General features: G+C 42.5%; 4 protein-coding genes across 4 annotated transcripts, besides 32 other annotated features; 2 read left to right on the top strand and 2 right to left on the bottom strand.

Annotated features, from left to right (window-relative positions):
* Positions 1–2,483: 2,483 nt before the first annotated feature.
* EKO05_0007956 (Chitinase) lies at positions 2,484–2,636 on the bottom strand (the record flags this gene model as incomplete). Its single annotated transcript, XM_038940937.2, has 2 exons — positions 2,484–2,541; positions 2,593–2,636. The coding sequence occupies 2 exons, from the start codon at positions 2,634–2,636 to the stop codon at positions 2,484–2,486; spliced, it is 102 nt and encodes a 33-aa protein (XP_038796906.2).
* Positions 2,637–3,939: 1,303 nt separating this feature from the next.
* Positions 3,940–6,062: a mobile genetic element.
* A 1,291-nt stretch (positions 6,063–7,353) lies between these two features.
* On the top strand, positions 7,354–7,833 carry EKO05_0007955 (uncharacterized protein; the record flags this gene model as incomplete). The annotated part of the gene is made up of 1 exon (XM_038946315.2): positions 7,354–7,833. One exon carries the CDS (start codon positions 7,354–7,356, stop codon positions 7,831–7,833), a length of 480 nt encoding a protein of 159 aa, XP_038796907.2.
* Positions 7,834–8,109: 276 nt separating this feature from the next.
* EKO05_0007954 (uncharacterized protein) lies at positions 8,110–9,891 on the bottom strand (the record flags this gene model as incomplete). Its single annotated transcript, XM_038946316.1, has 1 exon — positions 8,110–9,891. One exon carries the CDS (start codon positions 9,889–9,891, stop codon positions 8,110–8,112), a length of 1,782 nt encoding a protein of 593 aa, XP_038796908.1.
* Positions 9,892–10,203: 312 nt separating this feature from the next.
* Positions 10,204–10,366, top strand: EKO05_0007953 (uncharacterized protein; the record flags this gene model as incomplete). The annotated part of the gene is made up of 2 exons (XM_059637164.1): positions 10,204–10,296; positions 10,349–10,366. 2 exons carry the CDS (start codon positions 10,204–10,206, stop codon positions 10,364–10,366), a joined length of 111 nt encoding a protein of 36 aa, XP_059493147.1.
* Positions 10,367–11,420: 1,054 nt separating this feature from the next.
* Positions 11,421–11,450: a tandem repeat.
* Positions 11,451–12,405: 955 nt separating this feature from the next.
* Positions 12,406–12,433: a tandem repeat.
* Positions 12,434–12,448: 15 nt separating this feature from the next.
* Positions 12,449–12,478: a tandem repeat.
* A 13-nt stretch (positions 12,479–12,491) lies between these two features.
* Positions 12,492–12,615: a tandem repeat.
* Positions 12,493–12,952: a dispersed repeat.
* Positions 12,625–13,038: a dispersed repeat.
* Positions 12,963–13,096: a tandem repeat.
* Positions 13,019–13,129: a dispersed repeat.
* Positions 13,130–13,460: 331 nt separating this feature from the next.
* Positions 13,461–13,491: a dispersed repeat.
* Positions 13,492–14,298: a mobile genetic element.
* Positions 13,748–14,990: a dispersed repeat.
* Positions 14,208–14,314: a mobile genetic element.
* Positions 14,299–14,599: a mobile genetic element.
* Positions 14,991–15,364: 374 nt separating the features above from the next.
* Positions 15,365–15,637: a dispersed repeat.
* Positions 15,635–16,725: a dispersed repeat.
* Positions 16,713–17,171: a mobile genetic element.
* Positions 17,159–17,939: a dispersed repeat.
* Positions 17,874–17,954: a dispersed repeat.
* Positions 17,936–18,093: a dispersed repeat.
* A 418-nt stretch (positions 18,094–18,511) lies between these two features.
* Positions 18,512–18,519: a tandem repeat.
* Positions 18,520–18,563: a tandem repeat.
* Positions 18,564–18,573: a tandem repeat.
* A 131-nt stretch (positions 18,574–18,704) lies between these two features.
* Positions 18,705–18,765: a tandem repeat.
* Positions 18,766–19,536: 771 nt separating this feature from the next.
* Positions 19,537–19,736: a mobile genetic element.
* Positions 19,737–19,783: a tandem repeat.
* Positions 19,784–20,314: a mobile genetic element.
* A 237-nt stretch (positions 20,315–20,551) lies between these two features.
* Positions 20,552–20,686: a dispersed repeat.
* Positions 20,662–20,931: a mobile genetic element.
* A 35-nt stretch (positions 20,932–20,966) lies between these two features.
* Positions 20,967–21,051: a dispersed repeat.
* Positions 20,997–21,119: part of a tandem repeat that runs on past the window's edge.
* Positions 21,092–21,119: part of a dispersed repeat that runs on past the window's edge.

The raw sequence follows: 21,119 nt of genomic DNA, 5'->3' as shown, positions 1-21,119 counted from the left end.
GATCGTATATTGCGTCGGTGGCGTAGGCACCCTGCGGACCAATGCTGTTTAAGTTTAGCCATAACTTACTTAGTATAGAAAGTGTGGGAACTTGACTTACTGGTAAGCGAGTTCTAAGAATACCCTGGTGTTTCCTTGCTCTTGCTGCCAACGAGCATAGACGAGGGGTAGATGGCCAATAGCAATGCCATCCAGAATAGTTGACGAATCCGGCTGCGTACCTACCCACAATGGACACTGACTGGCATCATTTGCGCGTGCTGGACCATCGCCTGCACCTGAGAGACGAACCCTTCGTTTCCCAACATGGTTGCTATCCTCCACGTGAAACTTTTCGCTCTTAACGTCCTGCTTATTTAATGTAGGTAACCTAGCTTAACACATTGTTGTCTGGGCATCCTTAAAATTGTACAGATTCCTCTAGGCCGCGTAGGGATCCAAAAGTACGTCAGACACCAATGCACTTGCTTCCCAGTCATTATTGTCTAGCAAGTCAGAGAGACTGTCGTAGCCCAGGGTATTTGTGGTGCTGTCGAACTGGCCCATAACGTTGTCAAACCCATACTTTATGGTATCTGGAGTACTTAATAGATTCTTCAACAAAGTGACGATCCAGCTAACCAGCTTCAAGAAATCACTGTTAGTGCATTGATCGCGTTGGAACAAACTGCGTTTCGCCTCTGGGGTATCCAGGTAATAATCGGCTCCATCAATACCAATTGAAGCTGGGCAAGAAGGGTTCTTCTGCCAGGCGAGCATTAGCCCTTCATACTCCTTGTACTGGTTGTTGCCCCAGCTTAGGTCTCGTGGAGCAAGCGTTTCCTCCTTTTTTCCTTTGCAGCAAAATGCTTGCCAGCCTCCGTACGCGCAACCACTGCCTTGCTGCATAGACAGACGGATCAAATCCTTTGGACAAGATGTCTCGCAGTACTCAGTGTTGATGACTGTAGACGTCTCTTTCTTATACCACGCACAGTCAGTAAATGCATCCAGTTGTTCTTTGCAGCAGTAACTCTTCGCTCCACGACTACAAGGCTGTTCCCCGCCAGCGCCCTCTGATGCAGAGACGATCCAGACTAGCCAATCACCCTCGCAAGCTTTGTATCCACCAGAGCCTAAGCATAGAGAGCTTTCTCCAAACCACTTACACATTTTGTAGGGCTTAGTAGCAGCATTGACGGTACAGCATGCGCTTTGATGCTTGGACGAACAGCCAACTGACAGTGTTCCCACTTCGGCCTCACCCTCAAGACAACCGGGTTGACATGCCCCACTTTCACGAAAACCCCGCCACGTGCAAGTTGGCAGTGAAGTGTTAGCCAGGCAACACCATTGATGTGGACTCTGTGAAGAGCCTGGAGGACATCCTGTCCCGTCCACCATGGTCTCACTGGTGCCGTTTCGCATGACATTTTTGAACCCCGTAGGGCATTGCTCATTACAATTAGACCATCTGCATGCTTTAATTGATTTTGGCGGGTTGTTAACCGTTTAAGCCTCGATTTTGGGTGCGGCCATGACCTCTCGGCCAACAGCTTTTGCGAGTGCTTGGATGTTTGTACCATTTTAATCATCGTGGCTGACCGCCCAAACCATGACGTTTTTTATACATTGCGACTTAGCCAGATCTGCCTTGATTTTAAAGGTTTCTTCGTTGTCGAAAGACACCCATTGTGTGGTATCCCAGGTGATTGTTTTAACTGCTTCTTTCTTAAGTAGCGTGGGCTTTAGGCTCTTGCTTGCAATCAAGTCCATGATTTTGCTGTTAAGCAAGACTCCTATAGTGTTCGAGCATTTTCCAGCATTACCTCCTAAAGCGAAAAGGCAGCCTGGTGTTGAACACCCAGGGTTCTGCAGGGTAAAGCTTCGACCGTAGAAACCCATGCCGAATACCACTTTTTCCAAGTCAATGTTGTTGCGCCACAACAGATCTAGGGAGTCCTGAATCTCTGTAAGATTCGTATGGGCATTGATAAAAGGACCCGTGAATTTGCTCTTGAGATCCCACGTGCCGTGCAAATCGTAGAGCATCACGTTGAACCAATCCACAGACTTTGAGAGCGCCTTAATGTCAAAGTGTTTCATGTACCAGTAGCTGGATGGAAGGGTGACACTAAGACCTTTGTTGCCAATGGCGGCTTTGAGATTAACCATCCAGGATGAAAAGTTCTTGTAATCTTTTTCGCTACCACCGCGATCTAGATCAACTGGATATTCCTAGTTAATATCCACGCCGTCAAAGCCATATGTATTCATCATTGATATAAGAGAATTAGCAAACGCATCTTGGCGACTTTTTAAGGCAGCAATGTCGGAGAATGTCGTATATGTAGTGCCAGGATCGTTGAAGGTCTAACCTATTTAAGTCTTAGTTTCATCATTCGTGTAGAAGGGCTATCGACTTTACCTCCGATAGCAATCCATATTTGCAAGTCCTGTTGGATCAATTTGAGGTTTCCAATTGTGCTCATCAATGACTCGGCCTAGACACTTGTTGCTTTGACCTGAGAAGTACCAGGGTCAATGGTGCCAAACGCGAAGCTGCTTACAATTAGCAGATGTTTTGCTATGAGGTATTTATCATGCCCTTACTTCAGGTGAGTGTAGTAGCCATAGGGAATTTCATCTGGTTTCATGGTGTGACAGCTTCGTTCGCTTGTGGACCAAGACTCATAGTAACCAATGACCTTGTCAATCTTCGTATTTGTTAAAGAACAGGATGGTCTTTTCACTGTTTTATCGCCACAGAAATCTTTGGTGGTACCGCAATAACCTAAAATCAACTTGATAAGTCTATAATCTGGAAGCTTAGATAGAAGATACGTACCAAACTCGCTACAGCACACATTGAGGGGACATGAAGAAGACTTGGACCATTGGAGACCCCATCCCGGATCACATTCAGACCTATTAATTGTAAGCGAGTAATTTGGTACAGTCTTCTTAGTGTTGGCGAACGAACTTCTGATCACAAGTGCCAACGCAGTTATCTTTGTTGCAATAATTTAGCCCATTACCATAAATTCCATTTTTTCCTGCTAGCTGTTAGAGCAAATTCTTAGAGAGGCATCTTGCAGAGTCCCTAAAAGATGGTACGCAGTTTGTTCAACATCTCCCTAATAAACACAGCGAAGGGATTCCACGCCTGAACCAGATTCGTTAGAGTATTGATAAGTATGCGTGCCAGTTTTTAAGACTCTGTAGCTTATGTAGGAAGTCTTACCACAGCAGCCTTCCTTGCATGGCTGTGTTGCACTGCACAGATTGTCTGCCTAGATAGACAACTGAACAAAGAAAGCCAGAAATGTGAAGGCAAGACATGCAACCTGACCTAGACGCGCTATAGCGTCAAGCAAAGTTAATAATTTGACTTTAAGAATGTCAGCGTCCTCAATATAAATCTATTATGTCTAATGTGTACCAAGGCCACTAGTAGACCTGGCATCCTCCTGGACCAGAATCGCCACAAGAGAATCCATAGGCGATCCTTCCTAGTGGATCTTACAGGGTGGCGGGCTTTGTAGCTACCCTGTTCCTGTAATGTAGATGCCCCAGGGTTAGATTAGAAAACGGGCTCGGGCAGACTAGCCAAGAATCTCAACTTTACTGTACGCCTGGGACAGGGATTAGCGATATGTTCTCACATAAGAAAACTTGATCAAGTGCCTCTGTGATAGTTGCCGTTAGTGAGATTCTACCAAACGAATTATTGTGCATTCTACCAGTACATATGTCGAGTCATGCTAATGCAGGGGCAACTAAGGTACAGTACAGCCGCATGCTTAGCAAAGGATTTGCGAATTAGGCGTCCCATCTGTACTCACCTTTTTAATAACTTAATAATTGCTGGTAAGAAGTAATCGCGGATGGTGCTTAAGTAGGAAGGTGGTAGAAGGATTCGACATGCATAGCACCATGTGCGACAGAGTTTTACTAGCAGTGCGCGCAACGACCGGAGTCGCGCAACAACCGAAAACCACCTCAACGCTCAAAATTAGATGAGGCTATAGAGCCACCTACAACAGCTATTATTTTATAATTTTGTAGTGTAGTACTAATTAATTACTTGCAAAAAAGATATACTATTTAAATTTAGCTAGTAACTTAACGTTGCGGCTACGTGATGTAGTTTTGAGTAGGGGAGCTAGGGACAGCAATAGGGGACTACAACCACCAATATTATCCCTAAGACTACGTTTTTAACGCTTTTTTAGCTAGGTTGCTTATAAAGCTTTCTTTTTACCCTTTTAAGGTAATTGTATAGCTTTTACAGCATTAAGCTCTTGTTATTAACACTGCTTTTTAGCCTCCTGTTCAGCCTTCTAATTTGCTGCATTAGCCTTCTCCTTCTTACGCACCACCTTAGCTGCCTCTTGCGCCACACGCCTCTCCTCCTTCTCCTTCTCCTTAACCAGCTTCTTAGCAGCTGCTACTTCCTTACTAGTAGCTTTTCTTAGCCTCTCCTCCTTCTCCTTACGTTGTCTGACTTGCTTACAGAAGCGTGCTTTGTTAACCTTTCTAGGTAACTAGAACACTGCACCACTATAGTACTCCTGCTGTTGCTGCAAGTCTAAGGTTTTACTCTTCTTTTTGTGCTTCTTCTGCGTCTTTAGAGTCTTTTTAAGGCTATCTATCTTATACTAGAGGAGTAAGGTTTTAACTAAGATATAGTAGATTAATTATCTAATCTTTTTAACATTACTCTTACTCTAGTTTTTAACCACACGCCGCAACAACGTCTCTATTTTAAGCTAATCCTTGTTGCTATAAACAGATAATAAGGACCTATCTAAATCTAAGCTCTCTAGTGTTTTAACAAAGTAATAGAGGATAACGTTAGGATTAAGTAGATAGATACCTGTTGCCTTAAAGGACTTAAGTATTACCTTTTTAGTAAAGCTACACATCCACGCTAGCCAGAATAGGCAGAAGAAGTCTGCTCTAGTAATAGGTGCGTTGTTTTAAGCCTTATAGATATATGTTGTAACTGCTTTTAAGTACACTGTTAATAGAGGCTTAAACAGCACTATATTAAGCAGCTAGAGTGTTTAGGTTAAGTAAGGGGGAAGGACAGCTAGGAGGATCTTGTAGTTATTACAGTACTTAATAAAGTCTATTGTTATGTAGGATCTGTGGCTATCTAGTATTAAAAGCCTCTACTTTCTTTATGCTTTCTCCTTAGTGTAGCAATTAAACACCTACTTAAGCCAGGCAAGGCCTATATCCCTATTTGTCCACCCTAAAGAAGATAATATAACTATTACAGAGTGTTTTTCGAGCTTAATTTTAGCTACATAGTCTAATTTAATGCTAGCGTTAGCTAACTTATAGATAATGCCTAGCAGTAGTACTATCCTATTACTACACACACACGATATAAGCGTCTACTAAGCTTAGTTACTATCCTAGATAGATGCTTTAATCTCTCCCTTTATCTACATACGCTTACTAAACACGTGTTTTATCCTGCCTATAATGCTAATTGTAAAGCCCTTCTTATCTATATTATATGTGTAGCAACCCTTAATAGAGTATTTAGAGATTTTGTGCTGTAGTAGGTTAAAGTAGAGCGTATATTTATTATAGGAATTAGCGTTATAACATAGTTAATCTATCCTAGTAGAGTAATGTAAGATAAGATAGATAGAGTACTTGTTAATAAAGCAGGTAACCTAGCTCTTACTAACTGGATTTTGAGCTACTAGCAACGCAAAATTCTGGATTATCTCTCTAGTAGGTGGTAAGTAATAAGTACTAAGCAACTCTATATACTTTATAAGCTCTATCTCCTATTATAGCGTTAAACGTTGCTAGTTAATGTCCTTAGTCTCCTAGGAGTCCTAAACGTGCTTGTGTCTCTAAGCTAGAGTTACGCGGTTAACGCTGAACCTAGTAGCAAAATGCTAATACACAAGTTTTTTGCCTGGTTTTAGCACATTAATTACTGCAAGCGCTTTATTAATAGCTGCTATAGTTGTTGAGTTACGACGCGTTAAAGTATGGTGTAGTTGTGATGATTTGGTCGTTGCGCGACTCCGGTCGTTGCGCGCACGGACACGGTAACCTAAGAAAATCCACAACGCTGCCACAGCGGAACGGTACGCCTTACAGTACAACGTTGCTGGGGTGTAGAATTATGCACCCAGAGAGATATTGTTAAGCTAGGTACCTGAGTGCGAGGCACATAGAATGACTTCATGTCGAGGAAAGTGAGTGTAATAGCATTGTTTGCTCTCATTGTCACTCATTTGAATCACATGGCCGTCATGTTTTCGATATTCAAGATGCCAATTACATTAATTTGTCTTGTGAATTTCCTCCTGACTGCATCTGCAAGCTCTATCCATGGCGGACATTGAGCAGCTCACAGCCGCATACATCTCTCCCACCGTCAAACTGCAACTGGATTCCCTCTTGCGGTCACTGGCAGTCTCTCTAGCTATGGACTGGCATCGGCCTGCGAACGCGTTTTATATCAGACCATAAGCTGCGACAGCTTTATCAGTTCTTTCTCGGCTCCTGCATATCGTGGAAGCTTGGGTGACGCTGACTTCACCGCATTGGTTTGCTCTACTACGTGTGGTACATCCCTGTCGATCACACACTCAAGGATTGCGGGTGCTTGTGCAACTACACCAATTCTTTTCCCAGGTTATCCTGTGGTCTCTTTGGTCGACAGTCTCTGGGGCGGTTGGAACGAAACATGCATTAAAGATACGGCATCGGGGAAGAACTGCAACGGTCAGTAGTCCGCTACTATTATTCGATCTTCAACTTACAGTGTCATCAGATATAATCGACGCTTTCGATGACGTAGAGAAACTGAGTGACCTACCAAAGGCGCAATTATGCTCAAGCTGCCTTATCGCCAAGTATGCAGCTATGCGACAGAATGCCTACGGTATATACAACGAAGCGATCTAGAAGCCTCGCTACAATACGATCGTGAAGTGTAAGTGACCAAGATTGATTGGGTTACACCAAGCTCACTACTGCAAAGCATGCAGACTCACCAGCATTCAAACCACAAAGAACACTATGCCAGTCTCGTTCAACGTCAGAAGCCCAATCCCAGCCTGTGCAGGGAAAACATATGTAACAAAGGCTGGCGATACCTGCAATTCGATTGCGGAAGCCAACCTTGTTTCGTCTGGAAGTCTCTATGAGACCAATCCTAATCTTTTAGACTGTGACAAGCCATCTAGCGGCACCAAATTGTGCCTTTCTCCGTCGTGCGAAAAGAGTCACAAGATCAAAGCAGGCGATAACTGTGTCGCTGTTGCTCTAGCGAATTGCATCTCATGGCAGCAGTTGGCTGGCTGGAATAGCATGGTAGACTGCTCAGGTTCTAGCATGCTCGGCGATAACCCAGTATGGGGCTCCACAATATGCATTTCACCTCCTGGTGGCACTTTCGTCAGCCCACCTACAAACGAGACAGGCACGGGAGTTGGCGGCCCAGGTGCGACGGGCGATGGCTACGGAACGGACCTGGTGGACCTGCCAGGTGGAGCAACTCTTGCATCCCAGACAACGACCAAGTGCAGCCAATACTACACCGTCAAAACAGGCAATAATTATGCCTCAATTGTCGTTAACTACAATGTCCCGTCCGATCTTTTCATCGCCGCTAACCCATCTCTGCGTGCCGCACGGTTGTGCGATGGCCTGTTGGCCGTTGGTCGCACGTATTGTATTCATCCTCTCAGAAACTTCAACATGGACATTCCCACTGGCTCTCCACCTTTACCACCGGCTAGTGGTAAGCTCACGTCCACTTCTGCTAAGCCCACGTCGGCTTCTGCTAAGCCCACATCTACTCGGGCTACATGAAGTATCGCACCCTCATCATTAGAGTATGAAAGTAGCTGTCAAGATTATTCCATCCTTATCATTGGGACGGCGTACACCTTCCTCAAGATAGTCTGCCTGTCAATTACGTACCGTTAGGCAATGTAGCCTCATGCCGATAAGGCATTAGTTATCAAGATGTTCTGTCGCTGAGAGCCTCAGCCCTCCATTACGTGCATATCTCAACTGTTTTATAACTGTGTGTTTGTTACACCTGATCATTTGCGAACTTTTGTGAAACACCCACTCTGCTGTCGCCTAAGAATAGAAATTCTCTCTGCCGTACGCCCCTCGTCCTCTACCACGTCCACCTGGCATGCTATAGTCATGAGAAGACCGTGGAGGAACAAATTTTCTTTCAAAATTTCCCGTGTCGCTGATCTGATAATGTCGATCGTCGGCCAACTGGAAAGCAGTTTTCGCTAAATCATCGATGGCGTAAAGATTTGCTCCGCGCCGCAACAACAACTCCACTACGTTCTTGTTGGGTATGTAGCTCCCTTTGTGGTAGATTTCTGTCGTAATCGCCAGAAGTAAAGGCGTCTTCCCAGTGCCCTCTTTGGCCTCGATATCGGCACCATGATCAAGCAGCGCCGTCACCACTTCTAGAGGGTCTCCCCCCATGGCGCCTGCAGCGGAATTAACGACTAGATGGAGCGGTGTATTGCCCTCGACGATGACAGGGGCGCTTATGCTTAACGCGCTACTAGGTACCACCCGTGCTGCACGAGCGTGAACATCTGCACCATTTGCTAACAAGAACAAGAGCAGCTTCGAGTTGCACGCTCTTGCAGCTTGGTGAATTGCTGTGGTGCCTTTCAAGGGTTGATCTGTCGCCGCGTGGATGTTTGCACCGTGATCAAGCAGCAATTCCGAAATACTGACGAATTGAGACTGCATAAACGGTGTCCATCCCAGAGTATTTCGTTTGTCGATTGGGGAGCCTGCCTCTACAAAGAGAGAAATCAACTCAAGGTTGTGTATTGCCTTATGTAGAGGAATTTCACCTTGATCGTCCACAGCAGAAAGATCCCCTCCAGAAGCAATCAGCCAGGAGGCTATCGTTGGTTTACATACGCCATGTAGGGGTGTTTGACCTCTCACATCTGGAGACTCGACTACTGCACCAGCATCTGTGAAAACCTTGACGAGCTCTTCAGTTGCCTTCGGATGAACCAGCAATTCAAAGAATGCCGAGCGTCCGTAAGAGTTACGATAATTTACATCAGCGCCACGTTCTAACAGGAAGACTAAAAGCCTCGAAGGAGGATCTTGTTCGTGGAGGGCAGAGTGCAATGCCGTGCGTCGTTCCGGATCATCACTATGGGCGTTGATAGACGCACCTGCCTTTAGCAAGATGTCGAGAATTTGGATCGCATGATCCCAGTTTTGGGAACGAATGTACTCAGGCAAGACACCCATCCCATCTCCATAATCGAAAACTGCCAGAAGAGCACGATTCAATGCGTCTTGCCGGTATTCATTGGGCGTATGCGTCTCGAGCTCGTCGTCGAGCTTCTGCAACATGAATCGAACCATCTGAAGAGAGTGGTTCTTAGCCGATTCACGCAAGGCATCTGCGACTGCTTGTCGATGAGATACGCCCGAGTTGCTAGAGATTTTGTCGAAAAGCAAATGAAGAATCTCCATGTGGTCTTCCCTTGCTGCAAGATGGATAGCATTGGAAGACTCAATATCGACCGCGTGCACAATGAGTTCTTGCATAGCAGCCATCATGTTCAAGCGTGCCGCGTTTTCGACCGGAGTGAAGCCGTCAGGTTCATCGACGGTCCCGTTGTCGCGCAAGCTGGTATCAGCTCCACGGAGCAGCAACAACTGCACCATTGCAGAGCTGTTGTTACGCACTGCATAATGTAACGCGGTGCAGAGTGACTTGTCGCGAATATTGACATCAACTCCGCCGTCTAGCAAATCGGAGACCACAGTCAGATCATCGTTTGCGGCTGCCTGGTGAATTGAGCTGTTGTGCGCTTGTCCAGCGACATGGTTGCGTGGAGCATGATTGTCTGGCCAGGACATCGTTGGTGTTTGCTACCGGTAGAACGCGACGTTTGCTGGCGGAGGTCTCGCTGCGGTGTAAGTTCGATGCAGCGGAAGCTTCTCCCAATCACATGCGCGGTTGCGGCAAAGCCTTAACTAGGCCACTAGGTACAGTACCCGAAGCGAGTACGATGGTGCTCGTTTCTTTTGAGCGATCGGACCGACGCGGCCGTATACCCGCACCTTTAAATTGCTTGTCCCGAGCACAGCACGGATGCCAAGGCACTAGTGCAAGCGGCCCCTCACACCATTGTCTTGCTGATCTCTTCTAGGCTCATTCGCGCTGCAAAGATGCGTCCGTGGGATCATATGTGGACAATGCCAGACTTGACAGACTACGTTAGCATAGGCTTCAATTCGATCCTTCGGGCTGATCCAGTCAAGGTGACATCGGGCTGCAGGGTATAACAGCATATTACCTAACTGACATACCTAGGCCAGGGAATACCGCTGATACCGCGAGGCACTGGTACAACTCCTACACACCAGTCCTAGTAGAGCAGAGAGTCCAAGTACCAACCTCGTATGGTGAAATAGAGGTTATAGAACCATACACTTGGCCCTACGCATGTCGTTCCGCCTCAGAAGCATCCTTAAAGAAAGCAAATAGCAAGCATACAAGCAAACGTCAGATTTATTGTGCCAACTTAGGTAGTAGCGTAAAAAAATCCGAAGCGCCACCAACATGTTCCGCTGGCTCGAAATACGCTCACGTGGAGCGCAGTAATAGCTCATCACACCGACCTTAATAGAGGACGCCTTGAACGGTTAGACGTGCAAAATGGAGTATATACTACAGAATAGAAACGGCAGTAATGTTAGTCCCTTACCTACTACTCATCTCCGATCCTTAGCCGAGGTACAATGCCTTGTCTCTCCTGCCTATCTGAGCCTTAAAGGATGAATTCTAGCCACGGTTGTGCTTCAGAGAAAAGAAATTGGCAGTAGACTATCTCGTGTACCAAGAAAATCCAGAAGCGACATTGCTTCAGACCCACCATTAGGCGCATCAGTTCATTAAAATCTGGACATGAGATAATTGGTATAAAAGATATTGAAGAAGCAGAAAGAGTTTGGTACTTCCAAACCCGTGTGATTCTATCCAAGCTACTTCCGCATTCCTTCTTTCATTTTTGCGCAAAGACAGCGACCATGCTTAATCACCGTCTTTAACGACTAGCCGGTTTAGCTGCAGCGATATCGTGTACAAGCGCATATCTGATCGACCCACCAACCACTGCAGCATCAGATACTGCCTCAGATTGCTCTTCATAGGAGGTTGTTACTGGCAATAAGAGCTGCAAGACGATTGCAACCAGCTGGCTAATTACAGCCACGGACTTCAGCAATTATGTGGGTTTAGCATAACATCATTCTGATACTCGAGTGGTACTAATTGGCTCAGAATCCGTCTGTTGGATTAAGCTGTAAGCTTGTTGTGGGCAACTCGTACTGTGTCGAGCGAAACTGGGGTCTCACCCCAGATCCTCCGACGCCGTCGACAAGCTCCACACCACCAACACCACCGACACCAACCAATAGAGTTGCTACTCCTAGCCCTGTACAGACCAGGATAGTCAACAACTGCAACAAATTTTATCTGGTCATTAAAGACGATACTTGCTACAATATCGCCTCCAAATCCTCCATCTCGTTGGACCAGCTGTACGCATGGAATCCTGCCGTTGGCAACAATTGTCAGACTCTTTAGCCAAACAATTACATTTGTGTCGGTTTAGTCAGGGGTACCCAGACTCTTAGTCCCACCAAAACTCCTAGTTCCACCCAGAAACCGTCCAGCACACCTTCGCCAACAGCCCCATCAAATGGGGTAAGCACTCCTTCGCCAATCCAGTCAGGCATGACTAGTAACTGTGATGACTTCTATCTTGTTAAAGACAACGATGCCTGCTACGTTATTGCAAAGAGCCGTGGAATCACCCTCGATCAATTCTACGCGTGGAACCCCGCAGTGGGAAATACATGCGCCGGACTACAGGCAAGAAGTTACGTCTGCGTTTCAATTATCAGCGTCAGCCCAACGACTCTCATCACCCAGGTAACTCCTACAAGCACCAAGCCTTGGGAAATGCCTCTCCCATGTACATTCAACGTGTCCAAAGGCGAATACGTGTGCCCCAGTCGCACGCCCACGCCAAGTCCTACAAAGACTGGAAACGGCATTGCCACCCCAACACCTTTCCAGACGGGCATGGTTAACAACTGCAAGAAGTTTTACAAGGTCGTAAAGAACGATGGCTGTGCGGCAATTGCAACTGCAAACAAGATTGCCTTGAACGACTTTTACAAATGGAATCCTGCTGTTGGAAGCACTTGTGCCACACTCTGGCCTAATAACTATGTCTGCGTGGGTGTATAAGACAAAACACAAAACTAGTAATGTTCTTCTTAATTTTAACCTTAACTTGTATATATAAACTATACCTAACGTATTCTACTACTAAAGCTACGTAATATAGGTACGGTGGTAAAAGGGTAGGGGTTGGGTAGAGGTAGGGTACATCACGTGATGTACCCCTACCCTACCCTACCCCTACCCACGCTAATTCCTTGCCAAGAGGGTAGGGGTAGGGTAGGGTCCACATGGGGTACGGGGAGGGGTAGGGTAGGGTCTACATGGGGTAGGGGTAGGGGTAGGGTAGGGTCCACATGGGGTAGGGGTAGGGGTTGGGTAGGGTAGGTGTCGGCGTCTAACTCTTTAACTAAAGCAGTTATTGCAAAATTTTGTACTGCGGAAATGTAGAGCAAAGAAAGCGCTTTCGAACGGTCTATATACCGTGAGACTCTAAGCAAAACTAATAGAGCTAGAGCATTTGCTACGTTGGCCTAAATTATAACAACCTAGGATTTACACAATAACTACTGTAACTCTACTTGTTTTGCTTATAATGTTACTGTATATAGACCGTTTGAAAGCGCTTCTTTTACTCTACATTTCCGCAGTACATAGTTTTGCAATAACTGCTTTAGTTAAAGAGTTACACGCCGACACCTACAGGCCCTACTTAGGCCTACCTCTTCCTTACAGACCCTACCCCAAACCCTACCCTACCCTGCCCCTACCCCTGGTCCGTGCAGACCATACCCTACCCCTACCCCACGCTAGAGGTACCTCTACCCTACCCCTACCCCATGTGGACCCTACCTCTACCCTACCCCTACCTAACGTCCGTGCGGACTGTACCTAACCCCTACCTAACCCTAGGGTACCCTCTACCCTTTTGCCAGCGTAGTACCTTATACCCTTTTACCAGCCTATATATTTTACTAAACCTACTAGAATATACTAAGATTGCTACTACTCTTTTTCTATTATTATATCTAAACTAACGTGTTTCACCACTAAGCGGTTACCACCACCAAGCGGTCACTCCTCACCAACATTGCGACTATTACAGACTATTACAACAATGCCACTACAACATAACACACAATTAACCTATAACAAAGGCACACTCTACCTTGCTATCTAGGCTACCTAAGCTACCCCTCCTAATACTATAAAATACGTGTCTAGAGCATTTAATGTCTTCTAAATAACGCTAGTACAACAACGCGCTAGAAAGCGCGCCTAACGTAACTGTTAACCTAACTTAAGCAAGCTAGACAAGACAGAGGAGGAGGTAATAGTAGCATGTATACTTAAGCTAGATACATAAGAAATAGGCGCTACAAGGACTATAGTGCAAGAAATAGCTAATAATCTCCTTACTGCATGTAGTAAAGGACCTATTAGTAAGAACTAGGTAGACAGGTTTAGGACGCGTACTAAGGAGGTTAAGCTTTAACACAGTTGCTTATATAATTGTTAATAAGCCCTAAACAAAGATCTACGTATTATAGAGCCCTAGTTTAAGCTAGTTAGGAATATAAAGGAGAAGTATAGGATCCTAGATAAAGACATATATAACTTTAATAAGTCTAGCTTTATAATAGGTATAATTACTGCTTAGATAGTCTTTATAGGCTCTAAGAAGCAAAGTAATCCTAAGAAGATATAGCTAGGCAATTGTAACTAGGTTATAATTATCTAGGGCATCTGCGCTAGTAGGTAGGCTATCCTACTCTTTATTATCTTTAGTAGTAAGGTCCTTATATTAAGCTGGTATACAGGACTACCTTGCAACTAGGTAATTAAGACTAGCGCTAATAGCTAGACAACAAATAAGCTTAGTGTAAAGTAGCTAAAGCACTTTAATACGCATATAAAGGAGCGTACTGTAGGCGTGTACTATCTGCTAATTATAGACAGCTACAAGAGCTACTAGAGCTACAAATTCTATAAGTACTGTAAGGAACAGAAGATTATTACTCTCTATATGCCTTCTTACTTATTGCACCTACTGCAGCCGCTTAATGTAGGCTGTTTTGCCCCTTTAAAGTAGGCGTACTCTGCTAAGATTAATAGCTAGGTAAGGTACTCTGTTACGCAAGTTAAGAAAGAGACGTTTTTGCTAGCCTTTTATATTACTTTTAATAAGGCAATTACAAAGGAAAATATCCTAGTAAGCTTTAGAGGCTCTAGTTTAGTACCCTAAAACCTAGAGCAAGTGCTATTAAAGCTTAATGTAGTGCTTTACACGCTGACACCTCTACTACTAGAGGCTACCCTATAGGAGTTAAAAACGCCAGCTACCCTAAAGGAGATAGAGGCGCAATTAACGCTAGGTTATAAGCGCATACAAAGGCATAGAGAATTATTAGTCTCTCCTCTTCTATAGGCTGTTAATTTACTTATAAAAGGTATAGCTATTATAGGTTATAATTTAGTGTTGTAGGTAAGGGAACTAGCTAGTATTTGTAAGGCAATAGCTACTCTAATAGAGCAGCGTAGTTGTAAAAGAAAGTATATTTAAATAGAGGAGAGTCTTATAGTAGGTGACGTACAGGATTTAATGGCTAAGAAGGACTATAGTAGTAGGGAGGCAGCTAAACAGCCTGCAAAGAGGGTACACAAGGAAAGGCACTGTAGGTGTTGTAGCAAGACTAGCTATAACACGCGTACCTGTACAGCAGGAATTATAGATATAGATAATAGTAACGCTTCTAAATAGTATATTAGGCTAGAGTAATTATTAGTGCAGTGTTGTGGTGCAGTGGTAATAGTCTGTAATAGTCGCGATTTTGGTGAGGAGTAACCGCTTGGTGGTGGTGACTACTTAGTGGTGAAACACGTTATATAATATATTATTAATTAAATATTAAGGTATACTTTAGCTTACCTTCTAAATATATAATTCTAACTGATTATAAAGCTACTATACTACTACAATTATTTTTAATATTAAATAGTAGACTCTATATTAATAGACTAAAAAACTCTTATTTTATACTAAAATACCTACTTACTACCTAAAGCTTGTAAGTACTAAAGAGTAAATAATTATTTAAAATGATCTTAACCTTAATTTATAGGAAATTTTACTCTAGCTAACGTACCCTACGGACGAGTAGAGCATTAAGCGAGAGGAACACTCCAAAATCTCACCAAAAATCACAAAAATCACAACTCTTTGTCTTAACGACTACCTTATAGAATAATTTAAACCTCTTGGGAACATATCGCATAGGTATTTATAAGTATATAATTAGGTTTTAGCTTTATAGCTATAATTGTTATAGAGATAGCCTGCAAAAACCCCTACAAAACAGTAATCTTTTAATAACTTCTGTATTGTAGATTCTAGCACTCTAAGACTTTTAACGTACCCCACAGACGAAAGAATCAACAGACAAGAGAATCACTTTTGCCAAGCCCCTACCAAACCACCCTTTACATAATAATGCCTTCTTAACAACACTATTTAGACGCGTTAAAAGAAGCTTAGATACAGCTTGCGCTCTAGGCTCTTAAACAAGACGTAACTCTCTCTTAGCAACGCGCTGTAGCTATCTACAGAGTTCCTTAAGCTACACTAAGTAAGCAACACGCAGGACAACCTTTACGCGCTAATTCTATAGCTAACTTACAGAAGCTGGACAATAATAAGGAAAAGGTAATTATTAAATATGTCCTTAAGCTAGACGCGTAAGGATTTTCCCCTTAGCTCTTAGATATAGCTACTATAGCTAATTCTTTATGCGCTAAGCGTAATCTAGGCCCTATTAGCACAAACTAGCCTAGTATGTTTGCTAAGCAACACCTAGAGCTTAAAGTTAAGTTTAATTGCAAGTATAACTATAAGAGAGCTCTCTATAAGGATCCTAAGGTTCTGCAGGGCTAGTTTAGCCTAGTAGCAAACATTAAAGCTAAGTATAGCATCTAGGATAAAGACATATACAACTTTAACAAGACAGGCTTTATAATAGGCTAGATCTCCCTAGGAGTAGTTGTTACAGCTTTAGAATAACAAGGTTAGCTAAAGGCACTCTAGCTAGGCAACTGCAAGTAGGCTACGGCTATAGTAGGCATTAATGCTAAAGGATAGGCTATTCCAGCCTTTCTTATCTTTAAGGCCTACTACTACATCTCTGCCTGGTATAAAGAAGAGGATCTGCCTTAAGACTAGGTTATTAGAGTCTCTAATAACGGCTGGACTACTAACAAGCTTAGTCTAGACTAGATAAGCCACTTTAACAGGCATATAAAGGAGCGTACTGTTAGCACCTACTATTTACTTATTATTAATAGTTATAAGAGCTACAACTTTCTTAAATTCTAGTAGTACTGTAAGGATACTAAGATTATTGCTCTCTGTTTACCTCCTTACTTATTGCACCTTACACAGCCTCTTAATATAGCTTGTTTTACTGCTTTAAAGAAGGTATATAGGCGCTAAGCTAAAATACTTAACGTACTCCACGGGCGAGTCGGACACACAGGCGAGTCGGACACTCAAATTCACACCAAAAATCACAATTCTTACACCTTAATATCTCTACAACCACACAATAAAATTGTCTAGAAATTTAAAATCTATACTGCATCTATATAAAAATAAAGAGTCTAGAAGCACTAAGCTCTATTATAGATACACATAGAGGTATTTAAAAGTACGCTAAAATAATCCCTGTATTTTATATCTTACCTACTAACTTCTACATTAATAGTAGGAAAGCTAAGCGCTTCTATAGTCTTTATCTTTATATACATGCAGCGTAGTATATTAATTTTTAAATAATTTTATTGTGTAGTTGTGGAGATATTAAGGTTTAAGAATTGTGATTTTTGGTGTGAATTTAAGTGTCCGACTCGCCTGTGTGTCCGACTCGCCCGTAGAGTACGTTATATATAACTAGATTAACTATATTATAAAGACTAAGTTCCTGCTATGCTTTATACGCGCCTACAACGCTGCAATTACTCCTAGCAATATCTAGGGAGGGTTCTAAGGCGCTAGACTAGTCCTGTTTAACCTAGAACAGGTTATAAGCAGCCTTAATGTAAAGCTGCGCACTCTATTACTACTACTACCTGTTAACAACAAGCTCTAGCAGTTGTAAACCCTAAGCAACACCCTTAAACTTAGGTTGCAATTAACGCTTGTAAAGATAAGGATTTAGAGGTATATAGATAGCTTGCCTACCTCTATATTTAAAGCGTTTAAGAAGGTCTTAAAGGGGGCAGCTATAATTACGCACAAGCTAGTGTTAGCGCAACAGAAGATTACTAAGCTTTAAGCTGCTAATAAGGCAGCTACACAACAAAAATTACACAAATGAAAGCAGGTTAAGAAAGAAGGTACTCTAATAGTTAAAGAGGGCTAGCAATTAACAGCTCTAAAAGAGTTTAGAGCGCGTAGTGATGGTAAGAAGGTAAAGAAGTAGGTGCGCGCTGATGGGGCTAAGCTAACCTAAAGGCGCTATAGATAGTGCAGTAAGACTAGACATAACCCGAAAACGTGCAAGAATAATGTAGAAGTAGTCTCTAAGTAATATTACAGCTTGTCTTGCCTTGTGCAGCGCCAGTTTGTGGTGTTTTGGGCCATAATGGGGTGAGTTTTGGTGGGGGCTTGGTAAAAGTGATTCTCTCGTCTGTTGATTCTTTTGTCCGTGGGGTACGTTAAATGATCTTATTTCTATAGGTGCAGCTTTATTGTAAGAATTACAGACAATTCTATGTAGTGGTTGTTAAGATAAAGAGTTGTGATTTTGGTAGTTTTCAGTAAGAATTTAGAGTGTTCCACTTGCTTAGTGTTCTATTTTTCTGTAGGGTACGTTGTATAAAGTTATTAGAAGAGGGAAAACAGGTATAAGGTTAAACAAACATTAAAAATTTAAATTTTGAATTTTAGGGTAGGATAGGAAGCGCATGATTGCGCAAAGAGAACATACTCTTCAGAATTCCAGACTAAGCAGTACTTGTTGAGTTATTAGCGCTGGAAGGGGGTGCTGTTGTAGGCGCTCACTTTTGCCAAGAATCTACGTTTCTCTTAATATCTCTACAAAGATAGCAGCTACCAGTCTAAAAATTTTAACATAGATATACATACATATAACGCAGAATCTATTAAAATTGCATAGGTTTAGTAGCTATATTAGGTAAGCTATTTAGAGTTCAGACAGCTAGATTTTAGAGCTACTTAATCCTTGCAAAGTACCTTATAACTACTATTGAACAGGAGTAGAAAGCACCCGTTAGTAGGTAGAGAGAGAGAGACGAAAGAGAAGGATAGATGTAGAGAGATAGATTGTAGGTAGGTTGTAAGGTAGTAAGGTGTCTGTCTATTAGATAGATGGATGCCCCTCTTATACCTGGCATCTAAGGGATTACCGAGGTTATCCCCCCTGTTCACCAGTATTACCGAGGTAGTTACTCTGTGCACCAGCACACTATAATAAATTACTATACTCTTAGTATATTATATATAAACTATATTTTATAGATATCTAAAATTTCTAAGCTCTAGAGTTAGTAGTTTTAGAGATCTAGAGTTTAGGAACCTCTAGAAAGTAGGGTTATTAGACAGCTATACCTAATATAGTTAGTAGTACTCTAAAAACCTAATAGATTAATATTTATATATGTAGAAATACTCTATAGAGATTTTAAAGAGTTTTATATAGTAGATCTAGAATAATTAAGCCTTAGATTCTTGGTTTTCTCTAATAAAACAGCGTGGGCGGCTCGCTTAGTAAGCGGCCGGCCCGTAGGGTGCGTTATATAACTTACAGAGCTATAATCTAAGTTGTAGATATAATGTGCTATAACTTACCTGTAAATTACAGAGCTATAATCTAAGTTGTAGATATATTATTCTTTAACTTATACGCAACTTACAGAGCTATAATCTAAGTTGTAGATATATTGTTCTTTACCTTACACGTAACTTACAGAGTTACAATCTAAGTTATAGATACATTGTTCTTTAACTTACACGCAACCTACAGAGCTATAATCTAAGTTGTAGATATTTTGTTCTTTAACATGTACGCAACTTACAAAGCTAAAATCTAAGTTATAGATAAATTATGCTATAACTTACCTATAACTTATAGAGCTACAATCTAAGTTGTAAATATATTATTCTTTAACTTATACGTAACTTACAGAGCTATAGTCTAAGTTATAGATATATTGTTCTTTAACTTATACGCAACTTACAGAGCTATAATCTAACTCGTAGATATATTATTCTTTAACTTACACGTAACTTAGATACACGCACAACAAAGCGAAATTTGGACATAGAGCCCTGAACACCAAAATATCATTAGAATCCATCTTAACCCAGCGAGGATATACTATCCTGAGCTTCCTAGAGCCTCTAGGCGTCTGGTTGCTGCACGCTGCCTAGTTATCCAACCTGTTCTGTTGCAAAATAAATTGGATTTACAGAGCACAGACCGCCCCTGCAACAAAATATCTTATCTTATCTTATCTTATCTTATCTTATCTTATCTTATCTTAAAGGATCTTATCTAAAACAACACAAGAACTGACAAAATAACCTATCTCTACCAGATAGCAACAAGCCTTTCCTTAGCTTTCTGCTTTTAACCCCTTCTTTCTACTTCTAGAGGTCTACTAGTTAGGCCAGTAAGAATAGAATAAAGGCAAGATTAGTAAAGCTAAGACTGCCTTTTTCCTTGTTTTTTAGCCCTGAAAAGCAGATAGAGACTAGGTACCTCTGCCTGTGTAAAAACAAGCTCTCTTTTAGTTATTTATAGTTATTTCTTTATAAAAGAGAAGGAATCCCTACCTAGGACCAGGACCCTAGGACTATAGAACTGGAACCACCTCCTAATAGAGAGCACTCTCTAAATACAGAGACAATGGAAATAAGCCCCCTAAGCTCCCTAATTCATCTAGGAGAGATGTACTAGCCTACACCTACCCCTAGACCTCTGTCTATACCCTTATTGTTAACACCCCTTCAGCAATCTACTCTAGGAATAAAAAAACCTAGTATATTTAACAGAACTGCAACTATACCTCTACTGTAACGCACTAGTTACCTAAAGCCTTGTCTGATTCCTCTCCAACTTATTACTAACTCGGTGTCGTTACATCCGTGTCCACCCCACACCCTAGGCCAGCACTCTAATTCTTCCTAACTCTTATAAGGTATAAAAGGCACAAGGTTAACAGGTATAGAGAGCTAGTTTTTAAGTATTCTTTTGTATAAGACCTATAGAAATAGAACAATTCTCTGTGTAAACTATCCTAGTGCTCCTATAGACCTCGTAGCGGATACCCACATCTATTAGAGACTTCTATTATCCTGCGTTGTTATATTATACTTAAAAACTCGTCCTAGCTAGTAATAGCCTCTAAATAATATTGCGGATTGATTTAATTTAATTTATAAGTTTAACGTCCGGTATAAGTCTAAGACTATATAAGACGAGAGCAGTTAAGCTACTCTAGTAATTTAAGGAGCATGTTAATAAAAGGAGATAGTAAATATGTGTTTAGAGTCCTGTAGTGAGAGCCTATGCTCTAGGGAGTTAACAGCAGTTTTTAGGTGTCTATTGTTTATTGTAGGTACTACTTGCAGATGCCTATTCTAGTGTCTGAAATAAAAGCTAGAGTAGCTAGAATTCCCTAGGTTGTGTTACGCTGGCAAAAGGGTAGGGGGTACCCCAGGGTTGGGTAGGGGTTAGGTACGGTCTGCACGGACTAGGGGTAGGGGTAGGGTAGAGGTAGGGTCCACATAGGGTAGGGGTAGGGTAGGGTCCGCACGGACGTTAGGTAGAGGTAGGGTAGGGGTACCTCTAGCATGGGGTAGGGGTAGGGTACGGTC

The sequence above is a fragment of the Ascochyta rabiei genome, chromosome 13 (genome assembly GCF_004011695.2).
Source record: "Ascochyta rabiei chromosome 13, complete sequence".
Taxonomy (NCBI): Eukaryota; Fungi; Ascomycota; class Dothideomycetes; order Pleosporales; family Didymellaceae; genus Ascochyta; species Ascochyta rabiei.
This window is presented reverse-complemented; position numbering and strand designations above follow the sequence as displayed.